Raw genomic sequence first — 26,611 nt, 5'->3', positions numbered from 1 at the left:
ACAGGTAAAAGCACGGGGCATTAGAATTCAGGAAGTTTGTCTTTAGTCTTGTTGCTGTTGATCATTTGAAGACTTTGGAGGGTTGGGTGCAGTGGCTCACACCTGTAATCCTAGCACTTTGTGTTGCAAGACAATCAACACAAAGACTGGAGAGGCCAAAAAAGGTTCAGAAGAGTTTATTAAATTAAGGTGATCACCGGCTCAGCCAGACATAGGTCCAGAAAGTCTGAGCCCTGACCAAAGGGCTTTTCCTACTTTTAAACACCTTCAGGCAGGAACCACGTGAGGCAGGAAGTGAGTTACAGAAGCAAGAAACAAAGGCAGCATTACAACATTTCTTACATCTTGAGAGAAACAGGTCTTTCAACCTAAACTTATCAGTCTTGTGACCCTGCAGCCATACAGGAAGGTAAGCAGGAACTCTCTGGGCCTGTAATAAACTTTGAGGAATGTGCAGTTGGGGAGTATAGATAAGGTCCACTGTCCACAGAGAGAAGACAGGCTGTTAATATTCCCTTTTCACTTGAGTGTGGGGTTGGGGGGGTCACCCTTTGCAGCAGCTTTAAGAGGATTTTAAAATTGCTAATACTACTATTATTAGGTTGTAGTTGATTCCATTAATTCCTTCTTCATTTGGAGGCTGAGGTGGAAGGGTCACTTGAGTCCAGGGGTTTGAGGCTGCAGTGACACACCCCTACACTACAGCCAGAGTGACAGCGTAAGACCCAGCCTCAAAAAACAACAACAAAAGACTGGATAAGTAACTTCAGCTCTCTGGCCTTCATGTGGTACTTTGGGTACTACCTTGAGGGGCAGGAGTCAGGAGAGGTACCCCATGGGGCAGAGTACTAGTTCCAATACCACTGCTTCAGCCAGAATATCAGTCACTCTTACCTATATGTATATGGAATCCTGGGTCAGCTTTTTATTTGAAAAAATTCCACGGCTTAAAATATGTTTGAGAGCTGCTATTGTCTGAAAACGATTATGTAGATAATCAATAACAATGGTTCCTATAATCTACACATGTAGGTTAACATTTTAATCACTCTCATTTGCATTTTAATAGGCCTTCCCAAGATTTGATCAAAAAAGAGGGTTGGATATAAGAATTTCAGTTGAAGAGAGCAATGTGATTATTGTCAAGCAGTTTGGTACCATATTCTTCCTTAATTTTGTACTCTTCACCATGCCCCAGATACTACTGGGCCCCTGACTGAATAGAGAGAATGGCAAGAGTAGCTGCATCTGGAAAAAAACAATTACAATAGGGCAGCTTAAATATGTTTATCCAGGTTTTTTCAGGGGGGCAGGAGACAATACATTTTCTATTTATTTGCCAATAATCACAGTTCATAGTTCAATGCCCCATATACACTCAGATGGTCAAAATTTTTTTTAAAATCCCTACCATACGCTAGGAATTGTTCTAGTCTTTAGGTATACAGTCATCAAAAAGACAAAGATATCTCACCATCGAAGACTTTATATTCCAATAAAGGAAAAAGATAATAAACAAAAAAGACATAAAATGATTCCATAATTCATGATAAAGTCATATGAACAAAGCATATCACATCAGTGATAGTGTAATGGCATGGTGGTGATGGAGGTGACTAGATGTTTAGAAAAGTATCTCAGAAGAGAAGCATTGTAAGCAGGATAAAAAAGATAAAAAAAGGAGGCAGTCACGAGACAAAATGGAGGAAGACAGAGGCTTGAGAAGTTAGAGACATAAGCAGGAGCTAGATCTTATGTGGCCTTATTACCTATGGCAAGGAGTTTAAATTTTATCCTAATTACAATGGGTGGGTAGTTGAGGGAGGAAGGAAGGGGAGACGGAAAATAAGAAAGAGGGAATGAAAGAGAATAAGAGAGTGAAGAAAAGAGGGGGAAATAAAGGGAGGGGGAAGCAGTACCTTAACTCAAGCATCACTAGGGACTACTACAGCTGCTAAGATAAGAATGACCAAGGGTTGTGAAGCTCCAAGAATGGTAAAACAGCACCTGCTTTCTTTTATTAATACAGTGATTTTCCACTACCCCTTTCTACTTGAGGTAAGGATGGATAAAAGGCATTGAAGATCTTGCAAAAGGGGCAGAATGTTTAAAGGGAACACAGAGCACTATAATTTTAGCACAGAAACTGAAATTTGAATGTGACCCAAAGATTTTTTTTTAAGAAAAGGAAAAGAAGATATATATTTGTAATATGTGAACTCTAAGAGGGAATGTAAGCTCAGATAGAAAGTTATATTCAGAATGATGATTCTCAGAAGTTAGCACTTTCTAGCGGCAATCCATAAAGGTTTGATGGTTCTTCTGAAAACCAAACCAATATACACACAGAGTTAGCTATGGCAATGTCTGTGTGATGTTTTGTATGTTTATTTCCTGTCTGAGATGATTGGCCAGTATATATATATGGCAAGTACAAGTTGCTCTTCCAACAGAGGGAAAAAGTAAAAATGACTGACATATAGCCCTTGGAGCTGAATGGATTCTTCAACATTTTGGATAAATACTCCACAAAGAAAAAAATTGTAAAAATGTCCAAGGGAAACTATTAACAAGAGGCAAGCATATTAAAGAATATGCTGAAAAGAAACTGACAAGGTGAGGTATTTTTTTTTTCAAGAGAGGGTATTTAAAAAGATAAAAAGTATATTCTAAGTACCAGTTTGTGTTGAATTCTTGCAGTTATAATCTTTCTCATCATTGTAACTAACAGTCTGGGTCCAATGAGGAGGTAGAAACCACCCAGTGGGCCAAACAGAGGAAGTTTGATATAAAGAATTACTAAACGCTAATAAATGAGTGACTATCAGATAAAAGAAATCTCTATGTGGTATGCCTAAGGCTGAGGGACGGTGTCCAAAAGGAACTTGGAAGAAGGTCCCTCCCCAAGGCTGCGGTTCAGCCTTATTGGGAAATGTATAACAGAGAAGATCGTGGGTTTTCCCAGGCTAGAGCTGGTCTGCAGTTGCTGGACAAGCAGAAGGGAATCCTCCGTAGTCCAGGCAGGGTGCAGGCAACCAGGAACCAGGGGTGTGGACAAGTGGGTGAGGGCCCAGGACAAAGATGAGCTGTGCAGGGGGCCTGCATGGGGAATCGAGTGCCCATGCAAGCAGTAGGCCTTCACAGACAGGGAGTGCTGGGGTGCTGTAGCTAATGTGGAAGGCCAGGAAAGGTTATTGCCAGGCCAGGATAAGGCTGCAAGGTTGCCAAAAGATTGCTTATTCTGGGAACATGGCTGGGGAAGAGCCCCACTGGATGGCCCCATACCAAAAACACTAGCCTACTGCACCGCCACCAGAAACAGCAGAAGAGTTCCTTCTTTCTGCAATGCCCCTCCAAAGTCCACTGCTGAGAAAGGTTAGCAATGTGCTCACTATACAGGAGGGTGCTCAAGGGAATTCTGTCCATGATTGCAGAGAATGTATAGAAGGCCACATTTGGAGTCAAGAGGCAATAAATCATTAACTGACAGAGTCATCAACCCAATCCTTTCTACTGGGTCATTTCTTTAGGAAACAAATAGACTGCTCTCTAATAGTTTGCATCTTAGAAAAGAAAACATAAATTTAAATATATATATATGTGTGTATAGAGAATATAAATATTCTCCATGTGTGTGCAAATATGCTATATACACAGAGATAGAGAGAGAGAGAGAGAGAGAGAGATCCCCTGATACTGTATGTTTCTCTTGAGGTATGGCCACATATCTTCTCCCCTTTTCATAAAACCTTCTTGAAAACATGGTCTATATGTTTTTGTCCTTGCTACCTCCTATTGTCTGTTACAACACATTCCAGTTGGGCTTACGTTCTAAATCACTCCTGCCAAGGGTACTAATGGCCTTTGTGTTGTCAAATCCAATGGCTACTTCTTTGTCTTCATCTAACTCAGTCTCTCAGTAGTGTTTGACCCAATTGACTGTGCCTTCTTTATTCACTCACTCACTTTCCTCTGTTTCTGTGCCACAAATTTCTGTGTTTTCCTCCTGCTTCCTTGGTCACTCCTTCCCATTTTCCTTGGCCAATCCCCACTCTGCTGCTTGGCCTCTAAAGTTGGAGTACCCTGGGGTTCATTCCTAGGCATCTACTTTGCTCTATCTATATGCTAATTTGCGGTGATATCCACTCCCTGGCTTAAATACCACCTCTGATTTCCGTAACTTCTAGGTATTTGTCTCCAGCTCTGATTTCTCCATTGCGCTTAAGACTTGCATATCTAATTGCCTACTTAATTTCCCATTTACCTATCTAAGAGACATCTCAAACTCAGTATGATCAACAGCAGAACTCTTGATTTATATTCCAAAATGCATTTGTCCCTAGTTTTCTCCAGTTCAGAAATGTTTCCAAGATTCATACAGGCAGTCATAAATTGTCCTTGATTCATCTACTTCTCTCATTCCTCTCAAAGTTCTGCCATTTTTTTTAGAATATATGTGGAGAATCTTTCTCCTCTTCTCTATCACCATTGCTACCATCTTAGTCTAAACTATGTCACCTCTTTCCTGTACTCAGGCAATAACTGATCTTTTGCTCATAATCTTGAAACTTCTACAACCCGTTCTTCACCCAGTAGCCAGACTGAGCTTTTTAAACTGTAAATGAGATCCATTTGACATCCCTAGATAAAATCCTGTAATGGTTTCCAAACTCCTTTCCATGATCTATAAGGATGAGTCTTTCTTGTCACTTAAATTTCAGATAAGTTTTCCTGACCACACAATCTAAAACTAGATCACTCCATCTCCCTATTATTCTTAATTACTTCACTGTTTCCTTTTCATGAGTGTATGTATCACTATCCAAAAAATCTCATTAAACTAGTTGTATATATTATTTTTACCTGTTCTACTCACAGTAAACTCTAGGTTCTCTAACAGTAAGGACCGTGTATTTGTTCACTAGGTGCCTTGTTCACAGCACCAGGAATTATGTCTAGTATATGTTAAAGATTCAGTCTATAGCTAACAAACAAAATACAATGATTCATTTTACATTTGCCAGGGAGTAAGTGGAATGTAACAAGCACCTATTTAAACAGATGGTTTTGTGTAAAAAGGGCTTTTTTACACAAATAAAGACATGTTCTCTGCTAGGAGAATATATCCAAAATATGACAGAGAGGCCCCAAAGTTCATCAAGCCTGCAAAAGTGCCCCACAAAAAAGAATTCTCAATCACCCACCAGTTCTCTGCATGGTGTCCACTGACAATGTGTTCTCTTGTTTGGAGTTGTCGCGAGACTTCAGATTTTCTGAGGAAAGCCTATCCATAGAGTCACTTGGGGTATTTTTACACTATGACTTCAAGGACCACAGCTGTTTCAGAACTAAGGGGTTTTCCATTCCCAAGGGTCACCAGTAACCCGGAGAGAGAAAGAATCTCAAAGAATACCTGAGAAACACCCAGTTAACAAAGGCTGTGGAATTATCTAATTGTCATCTAACTGTTGCCTCTTCAAATCTACACCCCAAGATAAGCCAATTGACAAGGAAAACAGACTGATGAAAATACATGTGTTCACAGACAAGAAACAAACAAGTTTTACACAGCCATAAGAGCCAGTTAAGAACTCACAGGTACTTTTCCAGCTGCCCAGATAGGAGAGATCATTAAAACAGGTGCAAAAGCAAAACTATGGAGACTGCCCTTCTCTATCTCTAATCTTGCCAGTGATCAGTGGAGGGCAGGGAAGAAGAAAGCAAAATAAATTAGAAAGGCTGTGTCTGCCAAGGGGTTCTCCCAAGTCAGAGAAAGAGAAGAAAAGGGAGAGAGCTCAGAAGAAAGTGTAGGAAACAAAAAAAAAACCTGATAGTGAGAGCCTCTCTTAATGACAAGGATAGGCTGGTTTTGATGGTGAGACAGCATCAAGATAAAATATTTCTCTAATAACCGACCAGCAAAAGTCCCCAGTGCTCTGTGGGAAGCAAGCACGGATACAGTCACTCAACCTAACATCTAGTTGGAGAGAGGAAGAAGGACATCAAAAATACCTGTTTACAGCTGATATTTCTTTGCCTTGTTTTATGTATGACATTGTTTGGGTGGGAAATGTATGAATATGTCACAGGAATTCAAAATATGGGAGAGATCATTGTGGTCTAGAGTCACGCTGGAAAGTTTCCTGTAGAGATTGCCCCTGAGTCGGGGATTCACTGACTATAGAGTCTAGATTGGTGCAGGGGCAGGCCATCCCAGGTGGGCAGCAGGATAAGCCATAAACAAAGCCAGAAAAGCAGGAAGAATTCCTTTTTAATTTGTATCTTTGAATATGTGTGTATCCATGTATTGTGCTTTGTATGTGTATTTTTAATTTACATAAAAATGTTGTGATAAAGATTTATAATGTTTCTTTCTTTCTTCACTTAGAGCTGTTTTAACGAGCCCTTCATGTTACAGATAAATCTAGTGAGTTGCATCTATCTGCTGGATAGTGTCCCACAATACACATCCACTACTTGTTTCTTAACCATTTCATAGTAATACATATTAAAGTCTATTTAATTCCCTACAACTACACCTATATATATAATCAACTGAAGACAAACTTTGTATGTGATTCTTTATGGACCTGACTGAGAAGTCCTCTGTGATGTATCCAGATTGAATTGCTTGGACATAGGGCATAGATAAACACAAACTAACAAAAATATTGCCATTCTGCTTTCAAAACGATCATGTTAATTTGGACTCTTACATAGTACAACAGAGTTATGTATAAATATCCAATCTATATTATCACCTAGTTCAGCTGAAGTCAGTAACAGGAGGATTGTTTAGCTTTAGAAAATATACTAATGTAATGTATCATATTTAAACATAAAAGTTTAAAAATTCATATAATTACCTCAATGAATCAGAAAAGGCCTTTGTCAATAACTCAGCTTCCATTAGTAATAGAAACACTTCACAAACTCTTTCTTAAAAGAGAACTTCCTCAATCTAATAAAAGGCATTAAGAAAAGCAAATATCATAAATCCAACATCATATATTTAATCACACGTAGTAAAACGTTGAAACTGGCAATGAAAACAAGGCAAACGTATTCAATATGGCCACTTCTAATCATCTTTGTTCTCTATGTGTGCCTATATAAAAGCACTATTAAAATGAAACACTTATATTTCTACATATCAGCCACAAACATTTGTTTGGAAAATGAAAAAAAATAAAAACATATAGAACGTGCATATATATGTGTGTATATACATACACACATAAACACATATACATAGATGGGTGTATAGTTTATATTTATAATTATAAATACAATTTGTGTTCCCCAAAATAGCAGACTCGCTTATAATCTCCTTTTGAGAGCAACTAGAAAAGCTAGAGAATGTTATATTTGATCTGTTAAGCATCACAGAGCAACTGGGGCAGTGAGAAGTTGAGAGATCTAGAATCTAGAGAGAAAGCAAGAGAGGAACAAAGGGCAGTTAGGGAAATAGAAGGAAAATTAGGTAACATATTCAAAGTGCTGATGCTCTTAACCACCAAAAACAAAAACAAATAAATAACACTTGTCAATCTAGAATTGTATAGCCAGCAAAAGTAACCCTCAAAATGAAAGCAAAATAAGATTTTTAAAAATGTAACCTTGAGAATTTGTCACTAGAAGATGTCTTACAGAATATTAAAGATAGTTCTTGAAGCAGGAGATAAATTCTCCCAAATGACAGTAGAGAAAGGCAAAGAAGAATGAAAAAGAAGGAAACTAAATGTACAAATCTAAATGAACAAGGATTTTATATATATATATATACACACATATATATATAATAATATATAATATATTGTGGTGTTTTCAATATTCCTAGAATTAAACCAGTCAGTGGTGAGTGCCTATAGTCCCAGCTACATGGGAGGCTAAGGTAGGAGGATCACTTGAGCCCAGGAGTTCCAGTCCAACCTAGGCAACATATTTCTTTTCCATCTCTAAAAGAAATAAAATAAAATAAAATAAAATAAATAGTTCTAGAACTAAAATGCCTGACAATAGCAAGAAAATGTGAAGGAGTTAAATGTAAATGGAGTACAGTTTTCTAAGGTCCCTCATTTCCTAATGATTAGTAAAAGTACCAATTTATATTAGACTTCATTAAGTCAAAGATGCATATTGAAATTTCCAAAATAGAGTAGAAATTGTTCAAGTAGTTTGTATAACAAGCTAAATGAGAGTGGAAATAGAATAATTTTAGAATTTTTGATTAATACACAAGAAGTCAAAAAGGGGCCGGGCATGGTAGCTCACGCCTGTAATCCCAGAACTTTGGGAGGCCGAGGCACGCAGATTATTTGAGGTCAGGAGTTCGAGACGAGCCTGGCCAACATGGTGAAACCCTAGCTCTACTAAAACTACAAAAAAATTGGCCAGGTATGATGGCTCATGTCTGTAATCCCAGCTACTCAGGAGGCTGAGGCACTAAAATCACTTGAACTGGGAGACAGAGGTTGCAGTGAGCCAAGATAGCGCCACTGCACTCCAACTTGGGCAACAGAGTGAGACTCTGTCTCAAAAAAAGTCAAAAAGGGAGAAAATGGAAGAGAGAAGTTGGGACAAATAAAAACCAAATAGTAAGATAAAATTACATAGATATATCAATGATAATATGAAATATAAATGGACTAGGAAGTTCCAGCTGCAAAAAAATGGCAGAGTGGCTTAGATGAGACTAATATTTCTCATAGAACAGTATTAAACTCTGGAAAAAATACATTTTAAAAAATGATATGAAAGCACTAGAAAAAGGCCAACAACTGGCAGAAACTGGAGCGAATTTGACACTTAAAAGTAGCAAATTATGCTGCCTGGGAGCCAGCTTTAAGGACTCTTATCCTGACAATATACCTCAGTGTATATTGTGCAAAGCAACTTGAATTCAAGGAGAAAACTGCAGACTTGCAGCCTGGAGATGTCATAGGATGGAGTTCAAGGCAATTGACCAGGGAAATTCCAGGAGAAAGGCCTTAGAAACAGCAGCCCCCAAATCTACTCTCAAATCTTTGACTGATCCCTGAGCTCTGTGTACCCAAGGAAGACTCCACAAAGTGTAGCACAGAACAACAGATGGATGAGTGGAGATTTCATCTGTTGCTCACTGAAGGAGGAAATAGAGTTTGTAGGTTTCGAGTTCCAGTAAAAGAGAGGAGTGTGGTAAAAAGCCCAGGCTTTTCAAGACCCACCCTAAAGTACATAAAACCAAGTCTCCATAAATTCAAACCGAGAGGTATAAACTGTTTTCATGAATTGGAAAACTCAATATTGCTACTACAGCAATTCTCCCCAAATTTACCTACAGATTAAGAGCAATAAATTCCAGTAGGCTTTTTATAGAGTTGTCAAAAGTTAAACATTTACTTACCATATGGCCCTGTTATTCCACCCTTGGGTATTTACCAAAAAGAAATTAAAACATTTGTCCATATGGAGAACCATATATGAATATTCAGAGCAGCTCTGTTCACAATAGCCCCAATCTTGAAACAACCCAAATATTTATCCAATGAGGAATAGATAAAATATTATGAGATATTGCTCAATAATGAAAAGGAACAAACTACTGATTAATGCAACATCAATGAATCTTCAAAAACATAATCCTAAATGTAAGAAGCCAGATACAAAAGAGTACATTCTACATGGTTCTATTGATGTGAAACTCTAGAAAAACAAATCTAATCTGTAGTGCCAGAAACTAAATCCGTGATTGTCCGGGGCCAGAAACACGTTAGGCATGGGCAGAAGGGCATGCACAGGAGGAGGACAGAATTGACTAAGAAATGGAACTTTGGGGTGGTAGTAATATTCTACTTATTGATTGTGGTGGGTACACTGGTGTCTACATTTGCCAACATTCATACAACAGTGCGCTTAAAACGCATGTATTCTTGGCTGGGTGCAGTGGCTCACGCCTATAATTCCAGCACTTTGGGAGGCCAAGGAGGGCAGATCACAAGGTCAGGAAATTGAGACCATCCTGGCCAACATGGTGAAATCCCGTCTCTACTAAAATACAAAAAATTAGCCGGGCATGGTGACACGTGCCTGGAGTCCCAGCTACTCAGGAGACTGAGGCAGGAGAATCACTTGAACCCGGGAGGCATAGGGTGCAGTGAGCCGAGATCTCACCACTGCACTCCAGCCTGGGCAACAGGGCAAGACTCCATCACAAAATAATAATAATAATAATAATAATGATGTATTCTTATTACATGTAAATTATACCTCAGTAATGCTATAAAAACAAAGCTGAAATAATTCCCAGTTAATGCCCCAGCAATACCTATACCAGACAGCAACAGTGATGACAAAAAAAGAACCACAAATTGAAAATATACTTAATAGGTTAATAGGTAGATGTAGACAGGCTGGACTGCCATCAAAAAAAAAAAAAAAAGGACTCCCAAAATGCAATGACTTAAATAAGAAAACAAGATAGGGATTTATGTCTCATGTAACCATCTAGTTAGGGTGTGTACCTTGAAGCCAGACATCAAGCTCTGCTATCCTCTGCCAGTGGTCTTATTCTAGGGTTGGCAGGCCCACAAATGGGCCCATGGACAGAATTTAGGAGGCCTGTGAACCTGAGAGGGAAAAAAATTACATCTTTATTTTCACTAGCTTCTAAATGAAGTTTAGCAATCTCTTCAATGATGAATAGTGACAACAAATCACAGTAGTATTAGCAATGCCTGTGGCTTAGTCAAGCAAGTTGAAATCACAGATATTTTCATATCATAATACAGTTAATAAAGAATCTTGAAATATCACTCATAATTATTGCTTCGAAATTACTGTAAATATAAGACCTGGCTACTAAATTTTGTTATTTAGTGTGTTAATAAAAAATTGCCATATGACTATATAACAAATTAGGTTATTTAAAATGTTGATAATTGTACCTCAGTATAATTGGCCTTAGTTGTAACTCTATACATTTTATTTTATGCATTTGGAAAAGAGGTCATAGGACTGCAAAGGGCCCATGTCACAAAGAATTTTTAAGAACCCCCTGTTCTGGGATATTGTCATCACCTCTGTGGTCTAAGCTAGGCTGCTGCCCCCTCTATTTTACACAAATAGGAAGAGGAAAGAGAACCTGGAGGAGGTATGACACACATGGCCTCTGCTTACGTACCAGAGAACTCAGTGTCCTGGCCACACTCAAATACAACCAAGGCCAGGAAAGGTTGTGTATCTCAGCTAACATATGCCCAGCTACAAGTTTTATTACAACTGATGAAAGAGACAACTAGCAGGCTCTGTACATGGATTCAATCCTGTCTGAGGATGACCATATAGAAGCTTAAGGAGAGGAGACACAGTGAGTCAAACACAGTGGCCAAGTTTCTGATTTGGGATACCATTCACAAAGACGGGGAGAAGAGGAAGCAGGAGACATTTGGAAGAAGAAAATTAGACAAGGTGACATTCCAATTGGACAAGTTGACTGAGATTCCTACAAGCAGGGGTATACTGACAAACCTGCTCTCCCAGAAAACAAAAACAAACATCCTGTTTACAGCCTTTGATGATTTCCATGACGCAAATGTACCCATCCTGGCCTATTGCAAGCTACCAAGATGATGTCACTGAATAAGCAGTTGGAAAGAAATGTGCATGAACAGGCTTTCATAAGCTAGCAAAGGCTGGGTTCAGCTCACCTCCACCAGTGAGGATTTCCAAGTGGAGACTTCTTAAAGACACTGGGATATGCAGAGCTCAAGCTGAGGAGTAGAATCCAAGTGAGACATTGATTTTGGAATAAATGAGATTATCTGGCCATAGGATTCTAAGAAAAATTCTGATTTGCAGTTACTTATGGCTTAGACAAATGTGATCTTGATTAAGGGTTCCAAGTAGAAAATAGATGCAAAAATAAGTATGGTATAGAGGATGGGGTTAATAAATTTCCAAAACTCTGCCATCAGTAAAATTCCTTCTGACAAAGAAGCTCTCTGGCCACTCTCAAAGGAGCCAACTCTAACCAAAGTTGGTAGTGCATCAGTGGAAATGTCAGACCAGGGATATGAACCACAGAACTGCTTGGCTGTCAGGACTGGAATCTTGTGACATATCAGCAATCCAAAGTAGGTGGATTCAACCTGAGGTGATTCTCCTCTCGAATGAGGGACTCTCTGAAGGAATCTCCTCTAGAATGTCTATCGGTCTAATGAAGGCACAGATGCATAAGGAGATACAACAGTGTAGCACATATTATTACAAAGATACGCATATGAGACTATAAGAGCACAAAGGAATAAATTATCAATGAAAACGATGGAGGAAAGAACAGTTGGCATTACTTTTTCCCTTGTAACATGTTTCTGGGTGTTAAGTCATAGTTGGAAAGTTTTTCCCGCTCAAAGATTATACAGGTATTCATCCACATTTTCTCATTTTTTTACTTGTAAAGTTACATTGTCTATAAATATCTGATCTACTTGGAATTTATCCTGTTGAATGGTATAAGATATCAATCTCATTTAACTTTTTCCATATGGCTCTCCGATTATCCTAATCCTCTTATTAAAAATTCCATCCTATATCCTCACTGATTTTTAGTGCGGCCTCCATAGCATACTAAACATGTATATATAATGAGGTCTATTTCTGATTTTCAATTCTGTTACATTGTCTTTTTATTCATGCATCAATACCATCCTACTTTAATTATAAAGATTTTTACAAGTAAGTTTTAATATCTAGTAGAGTTAATCCTACCCACACCCAACACTTTTGGCTTTTCTATTCCCCATACATTTTGTAACTATTCTCTCTATTTATCCTTTCAAGTGAGCTTTCTAACTGGCCTGTCTGGCCCAAAAGATAGTTAGGACATTGTTATTGTGATTGTATTAAATGTATAAGTTAACTTTGGAAGACTAAACAAGATCCTTATGATGTTTTTTCTATCCAAGGACATGGTTTTCTTTCTATTCATTCAATTTTGTTTTCTTCAGTAGTGTTTTGTGAGTTTTCCTCATATAAATCTTGGATACTTGTGCTAAATGTACACTTAAGTATTTTATTATCATTTTGCTGCCATATATTGGATTGTCCCTTCCATTTTAGCTTCTCTCTGGTTTTTGTCTATATACACAAAAGCTATTGATTTTTTTATATATTAATTTTATTTTCCACTATTTTACTAAATTATTTTATTATTTGTAGTCATTTCTCCATTGATACTTTGGGGTTTTTCAGATAAATAATAATTGCATCTGAAATTAAAGATTATTTTATTTCCTTTTCAATTCCAGTGTCTCGAATTGCTTTCTCTTCTCTAACTGCATTAGCTAACACCTCCATCCCAATGTTCAATGTAATGACTATCTCATTACATTGGCATCCTTGTCTTGTTCCTGATTTTGGTGACAAAGCCTTTAGTGTTTCCCTTAAGTAAAATGCAAGCTTTTGAGTTGAAGTATATATTTTATGTGTAGAGGAAATCCATAAATTTCTTTTTGTTGTGTTTTTCAACATGAATTAGGACTCCCAGGCTGGAGTGCAGTAGCACTATCTCAGCTCACTGCAACCTCTGCCTCCCAGGTTCAAGTGATCCTCCTGCCTCAGCTTCCCGAGTAGCTGGGATTACAGACATGCACCAGCATACCCGGCTAATTTTTATATTTTTTGGTAGGATGGGGTTTCACCATGTTGACCAGGCTGGTCTCAAACTCCTAACCTCAAGTGATCCGCCTGCCTCAGCCTCCCGAAGTGCTGGGATTACAGGCGTGAGCCACTGCACCCAGCCAACATTACATTTCATTGTTACTTCTCTTTAGGCTTTCCTTGTTTTTGATTACATTGACAGTTTTAAGGAACAGTGGTCTGGTATTTTGTAGACTGTCCTTCCATGTTCGTTTGTCTGTTGTTTATCTCATGGTTAAAAAGAGTTCATGGGTTTAGGAAAGGAAGAGCACAGAGCTAAGTGGTCTTCCACTCATCACATCACATCAAGGATGCATGCCGTCAATATGACATCACTGATGATGTCAATCTTGATCACTTGGCTGAGCTGATGTTCGTCAGGTTTCTCCACAATAAGATTACTCTTCCTTCTGCCCCACCCTGCTCTTTACTGTACTCTTCCGAAAGAGGTCACTAGTTCAATTCCACACTTAAAGATTGGGCAGTTCTGTTCCATCTCCTTGAGTGGGGAGAATCTGCATACATTATCTGGAATTCTTCTGTACAAGAGATTTGCCTATTATCCCTCACATATTTGTTTATTCAATAATTCATTTACATCAGTGTGAATTCATAGATATTTATTTCATACTTTGGGACACAATCCAACAGTACATTATTTTGTTACTCAAACTGTTCTACTTTGGCCATTAGCTCTTTCCATTGGTTCTTGTGTTCCTTTGTTTGTTTGCTTCTTTTGAGCATTTCTTGCTTTACGACACTATAAGATGCTTTAGGTTCATCTTGTATATTCCCTACCCCAGCCCTAGAATTAGCCATTTATCCAAGGAGCCCTGATTCCTTTTACTGGAGAATGGTATTGGAAACAAAGATCTAAACACTGGCTTTGTTTGTTACGATTGGGGTGTCTGCTTCTAGGCCCTCTCAGAAGACAGTGCTCAGAAATACTGGCCAGGCATGGTGCCCCATGCCTATAATCCTAGCACTTTGGGGGGTTGAGATGGGAGGACTGTTTGAGACCAGGAATTCGAGATCAGTCTGGTCAACATAACAAGACCCCATCTCTAAAAAAAAGAAAAGAAAAAGAAAAAAAAGAAATATATGTATGATACTAGCCAGCAATACATGCAAATCTATAATTATACATAAAATATCTGTTTCAATCTATATTAAGCCAAACATGGGCTCATACTGATATTTCTCTCATCCATCACTACACAGTTCACACACTAGTCTTCACCTACCACATCGATAATGAGGAATCTGGTTCCCACCATCTGTCATCTATTTATTTATTTATGTGTTCACCCCCCAGCATACACACACAATGGTTTCAGAACTGTTAACTGAGAGTACAGTGTTTATAAGCAGTTCTTTTTGTCTTTCGTCTTACAGACTCTATTAATTTCCAAAGCAGCTTAGGTCAGCAGCTTTCTCCAGCAAGGTTATGTCATACATTTGTAATACAGTTAAAACACTGTGTTCTACCCTTTAGTCCCTCAATCTCCTAATTGATTTTTTTATCTTGCATACATTAAGATTCACTCACCCAGGGACAGTGGCTCACGCCTGCAATCTCAGCACTTTGGGAGGCCAAGGTGGGTAGATCGCGAAGTCAAGATATCGAGACCATCCTGGTCAACATGGTGAAACTCCGTCTCTATTTAAAAAATACAAAAATTAGCTGGCGTGGTGGTGCACCCCTGTAGTCTCAGCTACTTGGGAGAGTGAGGTAGGAGAATTGCTTCAACACAGAAGGCGGAGGTTACAGTGAGCCGAGATCACGCCACTGCTCTCCAGCCTGGCGACAGAGCAAGACTCTGTCTTAAAACAAACAAACAAATAAACAAAAAAAGATCCACTCTTTGTGTTATAAGATTCAAAGAACTTCTGCAGTTTCATGTATACACAACAGTATCATACACAGTAATTTCACTGACCTAAAAAGTCCCCCTATTCAACTCTCTCCCCTCCCCAAACGTCTGGCAACCATTGATTAGTTTTTGATCTCTATAGAACCACCTTTTTCCAGAATGTCATAGTAATGCAATCATACAGTGCATAGCCTTTTCAGATGGGCTTCTTTCCCTTAGTATTATGCATTTAAGATTCACCTACATTGTTGCATGAATTGATAGCTCATTTTTCTTATTGCTAAATATTATCCCACTATATCAGTGTACTACAATTTATCTATATTCACCTACTGAAGACCTCTTGGTTGCTTCCAGTTTTGGGCAACTATGATCAAAGCTGCTATAAACATTCAGGTGCAGATATTTGTGTGGACATAAGCATTCAAATCAACTGGATACATACACAGGGAAAAATTGCTATATTGAATGGTAAGACTATGTTTAGCTTTATAAGATATTATCAAAGTGTCTTTCAAAGTAGCTGTGCCATTTTGGATTCCCCCAGCAATGAGTGAGAATCCTACTGCTCTACATTCTCACCAGCAACTGGTATTGTCAGGTTTTTTATTTTTTAGTTTTAGCCATTCTAATTGATATGTAATAGTATTTCATTGCTGTTTTGTCTCCCTGACAAATAAAATTGAGTGTCTTTTTTATATATTTAGTTATAATTTGTGTATCTTCTTTGGTGAGGTGTCCATTCAGATCTTTTGCACATTTTAAAATTGTTTTGTCCTATTGTTGAGTTTTAAGAGTTCTTTGTATATTCTAGATGAAGTCCTTTACCAGATCAGTGCTTTGAAAATATATTCTCACCCTCTATGGCTTATCTCTGCATCCTCTTAACAGTGTCTTTCACAGGGCAGAAGCTTTAATTTTTAGTAAAAGCTAACTTACCAGTATTTCTTTCATGGATTATGCTTTTTATATTATTTCTAAAACCTCATCAACAGCTCAAGTTCACACAGATTTTCATGCATGTTTTCTTCCAGAAATTTTAGATTTTATATTTAGGTCTGTGATCCATTTAGAGTTAACTTTTCTGTCAATTGTGAGATCTGTGTCTAGGCTCACTTGTTTAGTATGAACGTCTAATTGTTCCAGCACTATTTGTTGAAAAGACTCATTTTCCCATTAAATTGCCTTTGTGCCTTTGTCAAAAATCAGTTGATAATATTTGTATATGTTTATTTATTGGCTACTATGTTCACTTGATTAATGTGTTCATTCTTTCACCAATACTGCATTGTCTTGATAACGGCAGCTTTGCAGTAAGCCTTGAAGTGGGACAATGAGATTCTTCCAATTTTGTTCTTCTTTCTCAGAATTGGGTTAGTTATTTTGCCTCCTTTACCTTTCCATATAAAATTTCAGTCAGTTTGTTGATGGCTACAAACAAATTGCTGGGATTTTTATTGAAATGGTATTGAATCAATAAATCAAGTTGGGAAGAACTGACATTTTAACAATATTTAGTCTGTCCAATCCATGAACATGGAATATCTCTCCATTTATTTAGATTTTTAAAAATGTCTTCCATTAATGTTTCATAGCTTTCTACATACAGATCCTGCATATATTTTGTTAGATTTATACTTAGGTACTTCACTTTTTTGGTGCTATTGTAAATGGCTTTCTTTTTTGTAATTTCAAATTCCAATTGTTAATTGCTAGTATACAGGAAAACAATTAAATGTTATATATTGACCTTGTTTCCTGAAACCTTGCTATATTTACTTAGGAGTTCCAAGAACTTTCCGTAGATTCTTTGGGTAGATTCTATATAGACAGTCATGTAATTTGTTAATAAAAACAGCTTTACTTTTTCCTTTCCAATATATATGCCTCATTTTTCCTTCTTGTTTTATTGCACTGACTATGACTTCCACTACATTGTTGAATAGGAGTGGTGAAAGAGGACATTCTTGACTGGTCCCAATCTTGGGGAGGTGTTTAATGACTTCCACTACATTGTTGAATAGGAGTGGTGAAAGAGGACATTCTTGACTGGTCCCAGTCTTGGGGAGGTGTTTAATCTCTCATTATTAAGTACCATTCTTCTTTTATGAAAAATCTTTCTGAATCTGTGTTGTAAGTCTGTCTCTTATGTAAGCCACAGTGTTGGATTTGGCTTTGTTAACCAATCTAAAAAAGACTTTTTTTTTTTTTTTTAAACAGGGTCTCTCTCTGTACCCCAGGCTGGAGTGTAGTGGCATAAACATGGCTTCCTGGGCTCAAGTCATCTCCCTGCCTCAGCCTCTTGAATGGCTGGGGCTACAGGCACACACCACCACATCTGGCTAATATATAATGTATATAATTATATATAATTAAGAGTCTTGCTCTGTCGCCCAGGCTAGAGTGCATGGAATGCAATGGTGCAATCTTGGCTCACTGCAACCTCCGCCTCCCAGGTTCAAGCAATTCTCCTGCCTCAGCCTCCCGAGTAGCTGGGATTATAGCTGCCTGCCATCATGCCCAACTAATTTTTGTATTTTTAGTACAGACAGAGTTTCATCATGTTGGCCAGGATGTCCTCAAACTCCTGACCTCAAGTGATCTGCCCACCTCAGCCTCCCAAAGCGAATTATTTATGTATTTTGTAGAGACAGAGTCTTGCCATATTGCCCAGGCTAGTCTCAAACTCCTGGCCTTAAGTGATCCTCCTGCCTCAACCTCCCAAAGTGCTGGGATTATAGGCATAAGCCACTGTACCTGACCTGAAAATATACTTTAATTGGTGAGATAAGCTAATTTATATTTATTGATGTGGTAAACATGTTTGGTGTCAGTATGACATATTGTTTTACGTTATAATCATATATATTCATGTCTTTATAGGGTCTAGTTTATTTGCTTGATTTTTTACTGTTATTTAGTGAAATTTATATTTTTGTTCTAATGATTATGTCTATTTTAATCCATTTATATAACCCTTCTTTACTTTTTTTCTTGGTAAATGACTATTGCTTCCCTCTAATGAGCAATATTGAAAGTAACTATAAACCTCTTTTGCCCCAACTCTCCCTTTTCCACAATATCTGATTTGAAGTAATGTCCTTTTACTTCGGTTAATAACTATAAGGCAAACAACAAGCTAATTCTACTTTTCATAGCTCTCCCCACTCCCCCACCAATTTTTTATAGTTGTACTATATCTACATTGTCAGAGCACACAACCATTGCATACTATTCTCTATTCCTTGTAAGCATAATTTAGACTTATTTCTGTAAATAAATATATGATTCATTCTTACCATAAATCCTTATATCAAACTTTTCAATTACGTTGGTTGTTTAATGTTCATGCTGTTTAGTAGATTCCTTAGGAAGGATCTGGGCAAAATAGTCCCTGAATTCTAATGTTTTCATTAGAATTTGCCTGTGGCTCTTATAATGAAAGGTCAGTTTGTCTTCTTATAAAATTTCTGGCTCATATTTTCTTTCCTTGATTTTCTTAAACATTTTACTCTACTAAATTTTGACAAAATATTGATGTTAAAAAGTAAAGAAAATAGAATTTAAGAAAAGACATAAATAAGGATAAAGTGAGATGCTACATAAGGAACAATTTACAAAGAGGATATAATAATAATAAATTGTGAATGGCCCTAGCAAAAAATCTCAACATACATAAGTGGGAACAGTCAGAATCACAAGCTAAAATTGATATAGCCACAGCTATAGTGGGAATTTTTATTAGGCCTCTTTCAGAAACTTATAAATCAAAAAGACCTTAACTTAGTAAATGGAGACAAGGTCTAAACACAATTGATAAACATAAACTTGATCTAACAGATAAACACTGAAAAGCAGGGGGACAGTTTAGCATAGTGAATTAAGAGATATATTTTTATCTCAGATATTGTTTGTTCTTTTGTAAAATTTGTTTGGTTCTTTCTGAGGACTAAGCTCTGATTTTTTTATCTTGCTCAAATTCTTCTATTAATTCCAGGTCTTTAGACAAACTCAACCAATGGTCAATCCGAAAATGATTAAATTTACCTATAGCCTGGAAGCATCATCCCCCCGACTTCAAATTGTCCTGCCTTACTGGAACAAACCAATGTATTTTTCAAATGTATTTGATTGATGTCTCACACCTCCCCTAAATATATATAACCAAGCTGAACCCCAACCGCCTTGGGCACATGTTCTCAGGACCTCCTGAGGGCTGTGTCACATGGTCACTCAGATTTGGCTCAGAATAAAGCTATTCAAATATTTTACAGAGTTTGACTCTTTTCATCAACATTTCTAAATATTTCTCCATCCTTGCTGAGATTTCTTATCTTCCATTCATTACAACATATTTTCTTTTACCTCATTGAGCATAGTTATAATAGCTGTTTCAAAGTCCTTATCTGATCAGGCCAACATCTATGTTTTCTCAGGGTTGGTTTCCATTAATTGCCTTATCTTTTGCGAAGGACTGCATTTTTCTGGTTCCTCCTATGCTGAGTAATTGTGAATTGTGTCCTGGACATTGTGACTGTTACGTTGTGGAGATCACGGATTCTGTTTTACTCCTCAGAATAGTGTCGATGTTTCTGTTGTGGCAGGCAATCGATTAACTTGGTTCAACTCAAACTGCAAACTGACCCAACCTGTGGTTATAAGTAACTCACATCTCAGTTGAGTTCTGACTAGCTGCAGACTGCTTTGTGTCTACCCCATAGGTGTGCTTCAGGGGTCAGCTAGAGATCTAAGCAAAGTTCATACTCAGAAATTGGGGCATGACCTTCTCTGTCTCTCTGTGTTCTAGGATTTCCCCCTCCTTCCAGTGACTGTTGCTGCAGACTCTGCTCTCAGGTTGTTGAAGCCAAAAAAAAAAAAAAAAGATGGCTTTCTATTTCTATTGTGTTTTAGCTACTCTCTTAGTGGACTGCCCTCAGGTTAACACATCAAAAACAGGAAACTTACCTCCTCTTAATGGCACCTTCTTCCAAGTTTCATCTTCCCACCAAAACTTGCCTGCTTTTGTTCACTGTCTTTAGCCTTCAGGTACTTGTTTTTGGCATTTCGTTCAGAGTTGAACATTGCTGTCTGAAAGAGAGCCAGAAGTTACTTGGTCACATATGAAACAGAACTCTTTTGTTACACTTAAACGAACATTATTTCCCACCCATACTCTCCTTCCTCTTTTCCCAATACATACCTACCATTCCATACTAGTTATTTCTCAGAGTGTTTCAATTCTTATTCAATACGTGTATTTATGTATATATGTGGACTAGGATGATATATAGTTACGAGTTAGTGTTTATATTTATTTTAACTTACATAAATACTTTAATTTTTTCATTCAAAATAGCTTTTTGAAATCTAATCATGTTGCTATATGTAAATGTACTTCATGATGTCTGAGAACTGCATGTATTTCATTCTATGAATATACAAAGTTTAATTTATTCAGTCTCCTAAATAAATTGGATTAACCGGCCGGGTATGGTGGCTCACACCTGTAATCCCAGCACTTTGGGAGGCCGAGGCAGGCAGATCACTTGAGGTCAGGCGTTTGAGGCCAGCCTGGCCAACATGGTGAAACCCTGCCTCTACTAAAAATACAAAAAATTAGTCGGGCATGGTGGCTGGCGTCTGTAATCCCAGCTATTCAGGAGGCTGAGGCAAGAGAATCACTTTGGAGGTCTTATTTAAGAAATACTTGCTGATGTGAGGTCATAAGGAAATTATAAATTTCTTTATATTGAACTTTTAGTTACAATATTCCTATTTAGGCCTTTAATTCATTTGGATCTTTAGTATGTCGTGTGTGATAAGAATCTTTGGGTTTTTTTTCAATATAGTGAAACCAGTTTCTTGATACAATTTATTAAATATAATTTTCTGATTTCTGATGTTACCATTAATCTATAATAAACTTCAAGTCTGCTTCGAAGGTGTCTACTCCTTTTGATTGGTTTATTTGATTGATATTGCACTTTATAATTCTATTTTCTTTCGATAATTTACACTAGGGCTAATATTTTTTTAAATAGTTACGATTTATAGACAATTATATTCCCTAAAATTTTAGAATTAATCAGATTCCATCTTCTACCTTAAGAATTTGATTAGAAATAAAGAAAATTTTTAAATTTTTTGAGAGAGAATTAACAACTTTAACAAATTAAGCCTTACTACATTTCAAAGTGCTACATCTTTTCATTCATTCAGGCATTTTAAAAATATCCTTAAAAGAGTTTTCAAAATACCTCCATTAAGGACAGAGCTTCTTCAATTGTATTTTCTATAACTGAAATGCTTTTGAGTTTGTGAGTTTGTTTTGCATTCCACTCCTTGCTGACTATCTTCATGCTAATAATTTGCTAACTCTGGTTTCTTTGTAGACAGTCACAACACCTACAAAAAACAAAGAAAAGAAGGGAAAAAAAGTCGCTTCTCCCCCATCAGTCTCATACCTTGGATTTTTGTTTGTTTGCTTTATTTTATTGTTCAGGACTTCTAACATTATGTTGAACATTAATTGAGTCAATGGTGGCTAACGTCCTTGTCTCCTTGATTTTTAAAATGTTTAAGGTTTCCTATTACTGAATTTTAATGCTAAGTAAATGTTGAAATACATCAAATGCTTTTATTGCAACTGCAATCCCAATCAGATAAGCCTGAGAACAGTGAAAAATCATAAGATTTTGTCTTTAGTCTATTAATATATAAATGATACAACAAGATTTTTCACTCTAGAACCATTTTTACAACCCTGAATTCACCCATAATCAACCATGACAAATGCACACACATCTGTATATATTTATCTAATCTACCTATATACTTTTGTATGTATATACATATATGCACATACACACAGAGAGAAAGAGACAGAGAATTTAAAAATCATGTCCATGAATAAAATGGGCCTGTGTTTTTCTTGTATCATACTTACCTAGTTTTAGTATAAAATATATTCCAAGCTCATAAAATTGATTGGATTGTTTTTCCTTGTTATATAAGTTAGGGATATCTGTACTCGCCAATAAAAGCATCTCAGCCTGTGACTTGCGGAGGTGGGAAAAATAGAAAAAAGTTTATCATCATGATGATTATATTCTTATTTGTACTGTTATTTATATATTACATGATTATTTTCTATTCCATTTTTAAATTGTATTTTTATCTATTTTATAATGTAAGATTTTTATATTTTCCAGAGATCTACAAAAAGGTTCTTTTGGGGGATTTCATTTATTTGCATCTCTATTTCTTGGTTGGCATTGCCAATGATTTGTCTTTTGGCTTTGCCAAGGTTTTTTTCAAAACTTCAACTTGGGTTCTGTTCATCTTTTTTTTTTTTTTTTTTTTTTTTTTTTTTTTTTTTTTTTTTTTTTTTGAGACGGAGTCTCGCTCTGTCGCCCAGGCTGGAGTGCAGTGGCCAGATCTCAGCTCACTGCAAGCTCCGCCTCCCGGGTTCCCGCTATTCTCCTGCCTCAGCCTCCCGAGTAGCTGGGACCACAGGCGCCGCCACCTCGCCCGGCTAATTTTTTGTGTTTTTAGTAGAGACGGGGTTTCGCCGTGTTAGCCAGGATGGTCTCGATCTCCTGACCTTGTGATCCGCCCGTCTCGGCCTCCCAAAGTGCTGGGATTACAGGCTTGAGCCACCGCGCCCGGCCCTGTTCATCTTTTTTAAATGATATATCATTGTCTTGTTTCTCCTCTCCTTTGGCTTATTCTGCCACTTTGTTACCAATCACAAGGGTTTTACTGCCTGATGCAGGGGTGCAGTGCAGCCAGGCCTGAATTTTTTTCAAAGCTTTGTATGTGTTCTAAAGTGTGAGAGGGGTTGACAACTACTGGTCTACAATCATTCTTCTCAAATCTATCTGATCCTAAGATTGCTTTTGAGGCTTTTGGAAAACATATACTCCTGGACAACATAATGTAGTGATTATGACTCAGTTGATCTAGACTGAAGCCTAAGAGTTTGTATTTTTTAAAAAAACTTGGCAGGTGTTTCTGACTACCAGCAAGATTTGAAAATCACTGAATTTGAGTGCCTATAAAACACTGTATAGTGCCAAAAGCATAAGTGACCTCTGAGGTTGTAGTGATTTCTAAGGTAGAAGTTAAGAGATGTTTAGGTGGTTTGGGGGAATTCGGGGGTTACTCAGCAATCCAGGAAGAGGAGAAAGTATTAGTAAAGAGCAAGAGCTGAAAAAAAGGAAGGTCAGCTCCTAAAAATAAAAGAAGTCTTATCAAGACATCAAAAGCAAGGAAGAGAGTAGCAAGAACTAGAGTTAAAAATAGGCCACAGACAAAGCCATATTACAAATGGACTTTTACCCAAGAATTACAAGAAGCCATTGAAAGGGTTTAAGCAGGGAGATGATACAAATAGAGTTTTACTTTAAAACGACTGGTTTAGCTACAGAAGAGGAAATTAAATGGAGGGAAAGCAGGACTGTCTTCCTTGAAGTCTGAAGACAGTCATCATCCTTCGGGTGGCCACTATAATCCAGGAGATAAATGATGGTGGCTTGAACTATAATACATTTGGAGAGAAAAGGACTACTAGGCATGACTAAAAGATATAGATGTTACTGGATGTAAGGCATATATGAAAACAAAGAGTAAACTTATCATCACCAGTTTATTGCTCATAATTATTCTCTGAGCTATATATTTTGGATCGAATATATCTACAACTGTTCAGACATTCTCTAAAGTATTGAGGTAAAAGTGTAAATGCTTATATGTTATACAAAATTGTCACAGTTTAAATAATATTGATAATAATATATAATAATACTATATCATCATCATATCTCATTTCCTTGTTTCTCTTCTCTTTTGGTTTACTCTGCCACTTTGTTACCAAATATTCAATTTGGTAACAAATTGAATTCAATTATACAAATATTCACTGTAAACAAATATTCAAACTCATAATAAGTGAAAATGACTAGACAGATTAATTTCGTAGTACATCACAATCCTTGTCATTTCAGCTTTGGTCTACTCTAAACTTATCCATCTCCATCCATTACTGGAACAACTCCACAAAGTCCGTATTCCCTAAAACATCACCGATACCATTAAAGTCACTAACAGAGACTGAACTCAGAATAAAGGAAATCATAGAGAAACTAGATCAGCAGATCCCACCCAGACCTTTCACCCATGTGAACACCACCACCAGCGCCACACACAGCATAGCCACCATCCTCAACCCTCAAGATACGTACTGCAGGGGGGATCAGCTGGACATCCTTCTGGAAGTGAGGGACCACCTGGGACACAGGAAGCAATATGGTGGGGATTTCCTGAGGGCCAGGATGTCCTCCCCAGCCCTGATGGCAGGTGCTTCGGGAAAGGTGACTGACTTCAACAATGGCACCTACCGGGTCAGCTTCACTCTGTTCTGGGAGGGCCAGGTCTCCCTGTCTCTGCTGCTCATCCATCCCAGTGAAGGGGCATCGGCTCTCTGGAGGGCAAGGAACCAAGGCTATAATAAAATTATTTTCAAAGGTAAATTTGTTAATGGCACCTCTCATGTCTTCACTGAATGTGGCCTGACCCTAAACTCAAGTGCTGAACTCTGTGAATATCTGGATAACAGAGACCAAGAAGCCTTCTATTGTGTGAAGCCTCAACACATGCCCTGTGAGGCTCTGACCCACATGACCACCCGGAATAGAGAGATATCTTATCTTACAGACAAGGAAAAGAGCCTTTTCCACAGGTGAGTATACTTTTCATCTATACTGAGAAGTGTTCCCTGAAAAGTGCCCCAGTCAGAGCTACATTGCCCATTGCAACATTAAGCATGACTCAGAGGCCTCCTCTACTCAAGGTAAGACGTGTGGTGTCTTCATGGGGCCTCTCCTCACCACTCTACGCCAAAGTTTGCATTTTCACTATATTGTCCATTCAGTCATGTGTTTTGCTATAACTGTTCTTCTGTGTGTTCACAGATGTTCCACTGAAAAAAAGATTCCTTGATAAGTGTATGATAACATCCATGTTCCTTCACCTCCCATATCATATTTTGTTGTTTTTGCTCTTAAATATCTTTGCATTGATCCATTTTCCCCTATGCACAGTGCTGCTATGCAAGTTCAGACCATAATTATCTCATCTAGATTACCTGTACCAGCTTCCCAACTGGTCTCTCTCCCAGCAGTCATACCCTCTCTCATCCATTCTCTACCCTGAGTGATCTTTCTGAAAAGCCAGTTCCTACTGGTTTTCTCCAGTTGATCCCATGATCAGATATTCCTCAGTATATACCTCTCAGGGTGGAGAAGTCCTTCTTACTCCTTATGTTGTGACCTAGTGATTCCTGCAAATCCCTAGTTCAACAGACCACCACAAACCGGGGTGGAAGCATGTTTCTTCTATCAATCATGGCTGCAACAATGCCAAGCTTTTCTCCCCCGACTCACAAACAGATGCTCACTTCCTGGTTTCCCTGTTATCCACTAACCTGAAAACCACTTTGTTGATTAGAATGAACCATCAGGGTTGCTACATGGGCCACTTTGAGGATTTGCAAAGGGTAACTATCTGTTATTACAAATCCCAGAACTGTGAGGCAAGCCCTAAGACATCTATCGGTTCCAGAGACTTCTGCTCATTTGCTAACTTTCCATAAGTCTCACAGGCTCAGTCCATTTCTTTTTCTCTTTCAATTCTGCCAGTACCCTTTTTTTTTCCCCCTATGAAGATTTATTTCTCCTAAGCTTCGTGACAGAGTAGAATGCTAGGTTCACAGCTATCCCCTTCTAGCAGTTTTCAAAGTCAAGTTTAGAGTCTTTTTTCCATAAGCTTTCAAAAAAATATGCTAAGAGTAGGCACCCAACATGACAAAATAACATGCATTCCAGAATCTTATCTCATTATCTAAGTTTTGGCTCCTGATCTAGTCCCTGACTCCCTTCTGAAAAGTAAAAGCACAGTTAAGTTTCTGTTCCTTCCTTTTTATCTCTGATGGTACAGCTCATCAAATCTCTTCCTACCCGTCAACCATCCTTATGCCTAAATCCTACAAAGGATGAAAACAT

The 26,611-nt window shown here is 37.7% G+C and overlaps 1 protein-coding gene across 1 annotated transcript in view; it reads left to right on the top strand.

Moving 5' to 3' along the window:
- The window catches only part of LOC112606632 (NXPE family member 4), a 60,079-nt gene that overhangs the window by 26,333 nt on the left and 7,135 nt on the right, over nt 1-26,611 (top strand). Inside the window, exon 3 of the mRNA XM_025357335.1 lies at nt 24,557-25,290. Within this exon, the coding sequence (XP_025213120.1) occupies nt 24,557-25,290 (734 nt within the window). The remainder of the gene's footprint in view (nt 1-24,556; nt 25,291-26,611) is intronic.

Source organism: Theropithecus gelada, chromosome 14 (genome assembly GCF_003255815.1).
Source record: "Theropithecus gelada isolate Dixy chromosome 14, Tgel_1.0, whole genome shotgun sequence".
NCBI classification, from domain to species: Eukaryota; Metazoa; Chordata; class Mammalia; order Primates; family Cercopithecidae; genus Theropithecus; species Theropithecus gelada.
This window is presented reverse-complemented; position numbering and strand designations above follow the sequence as displayed.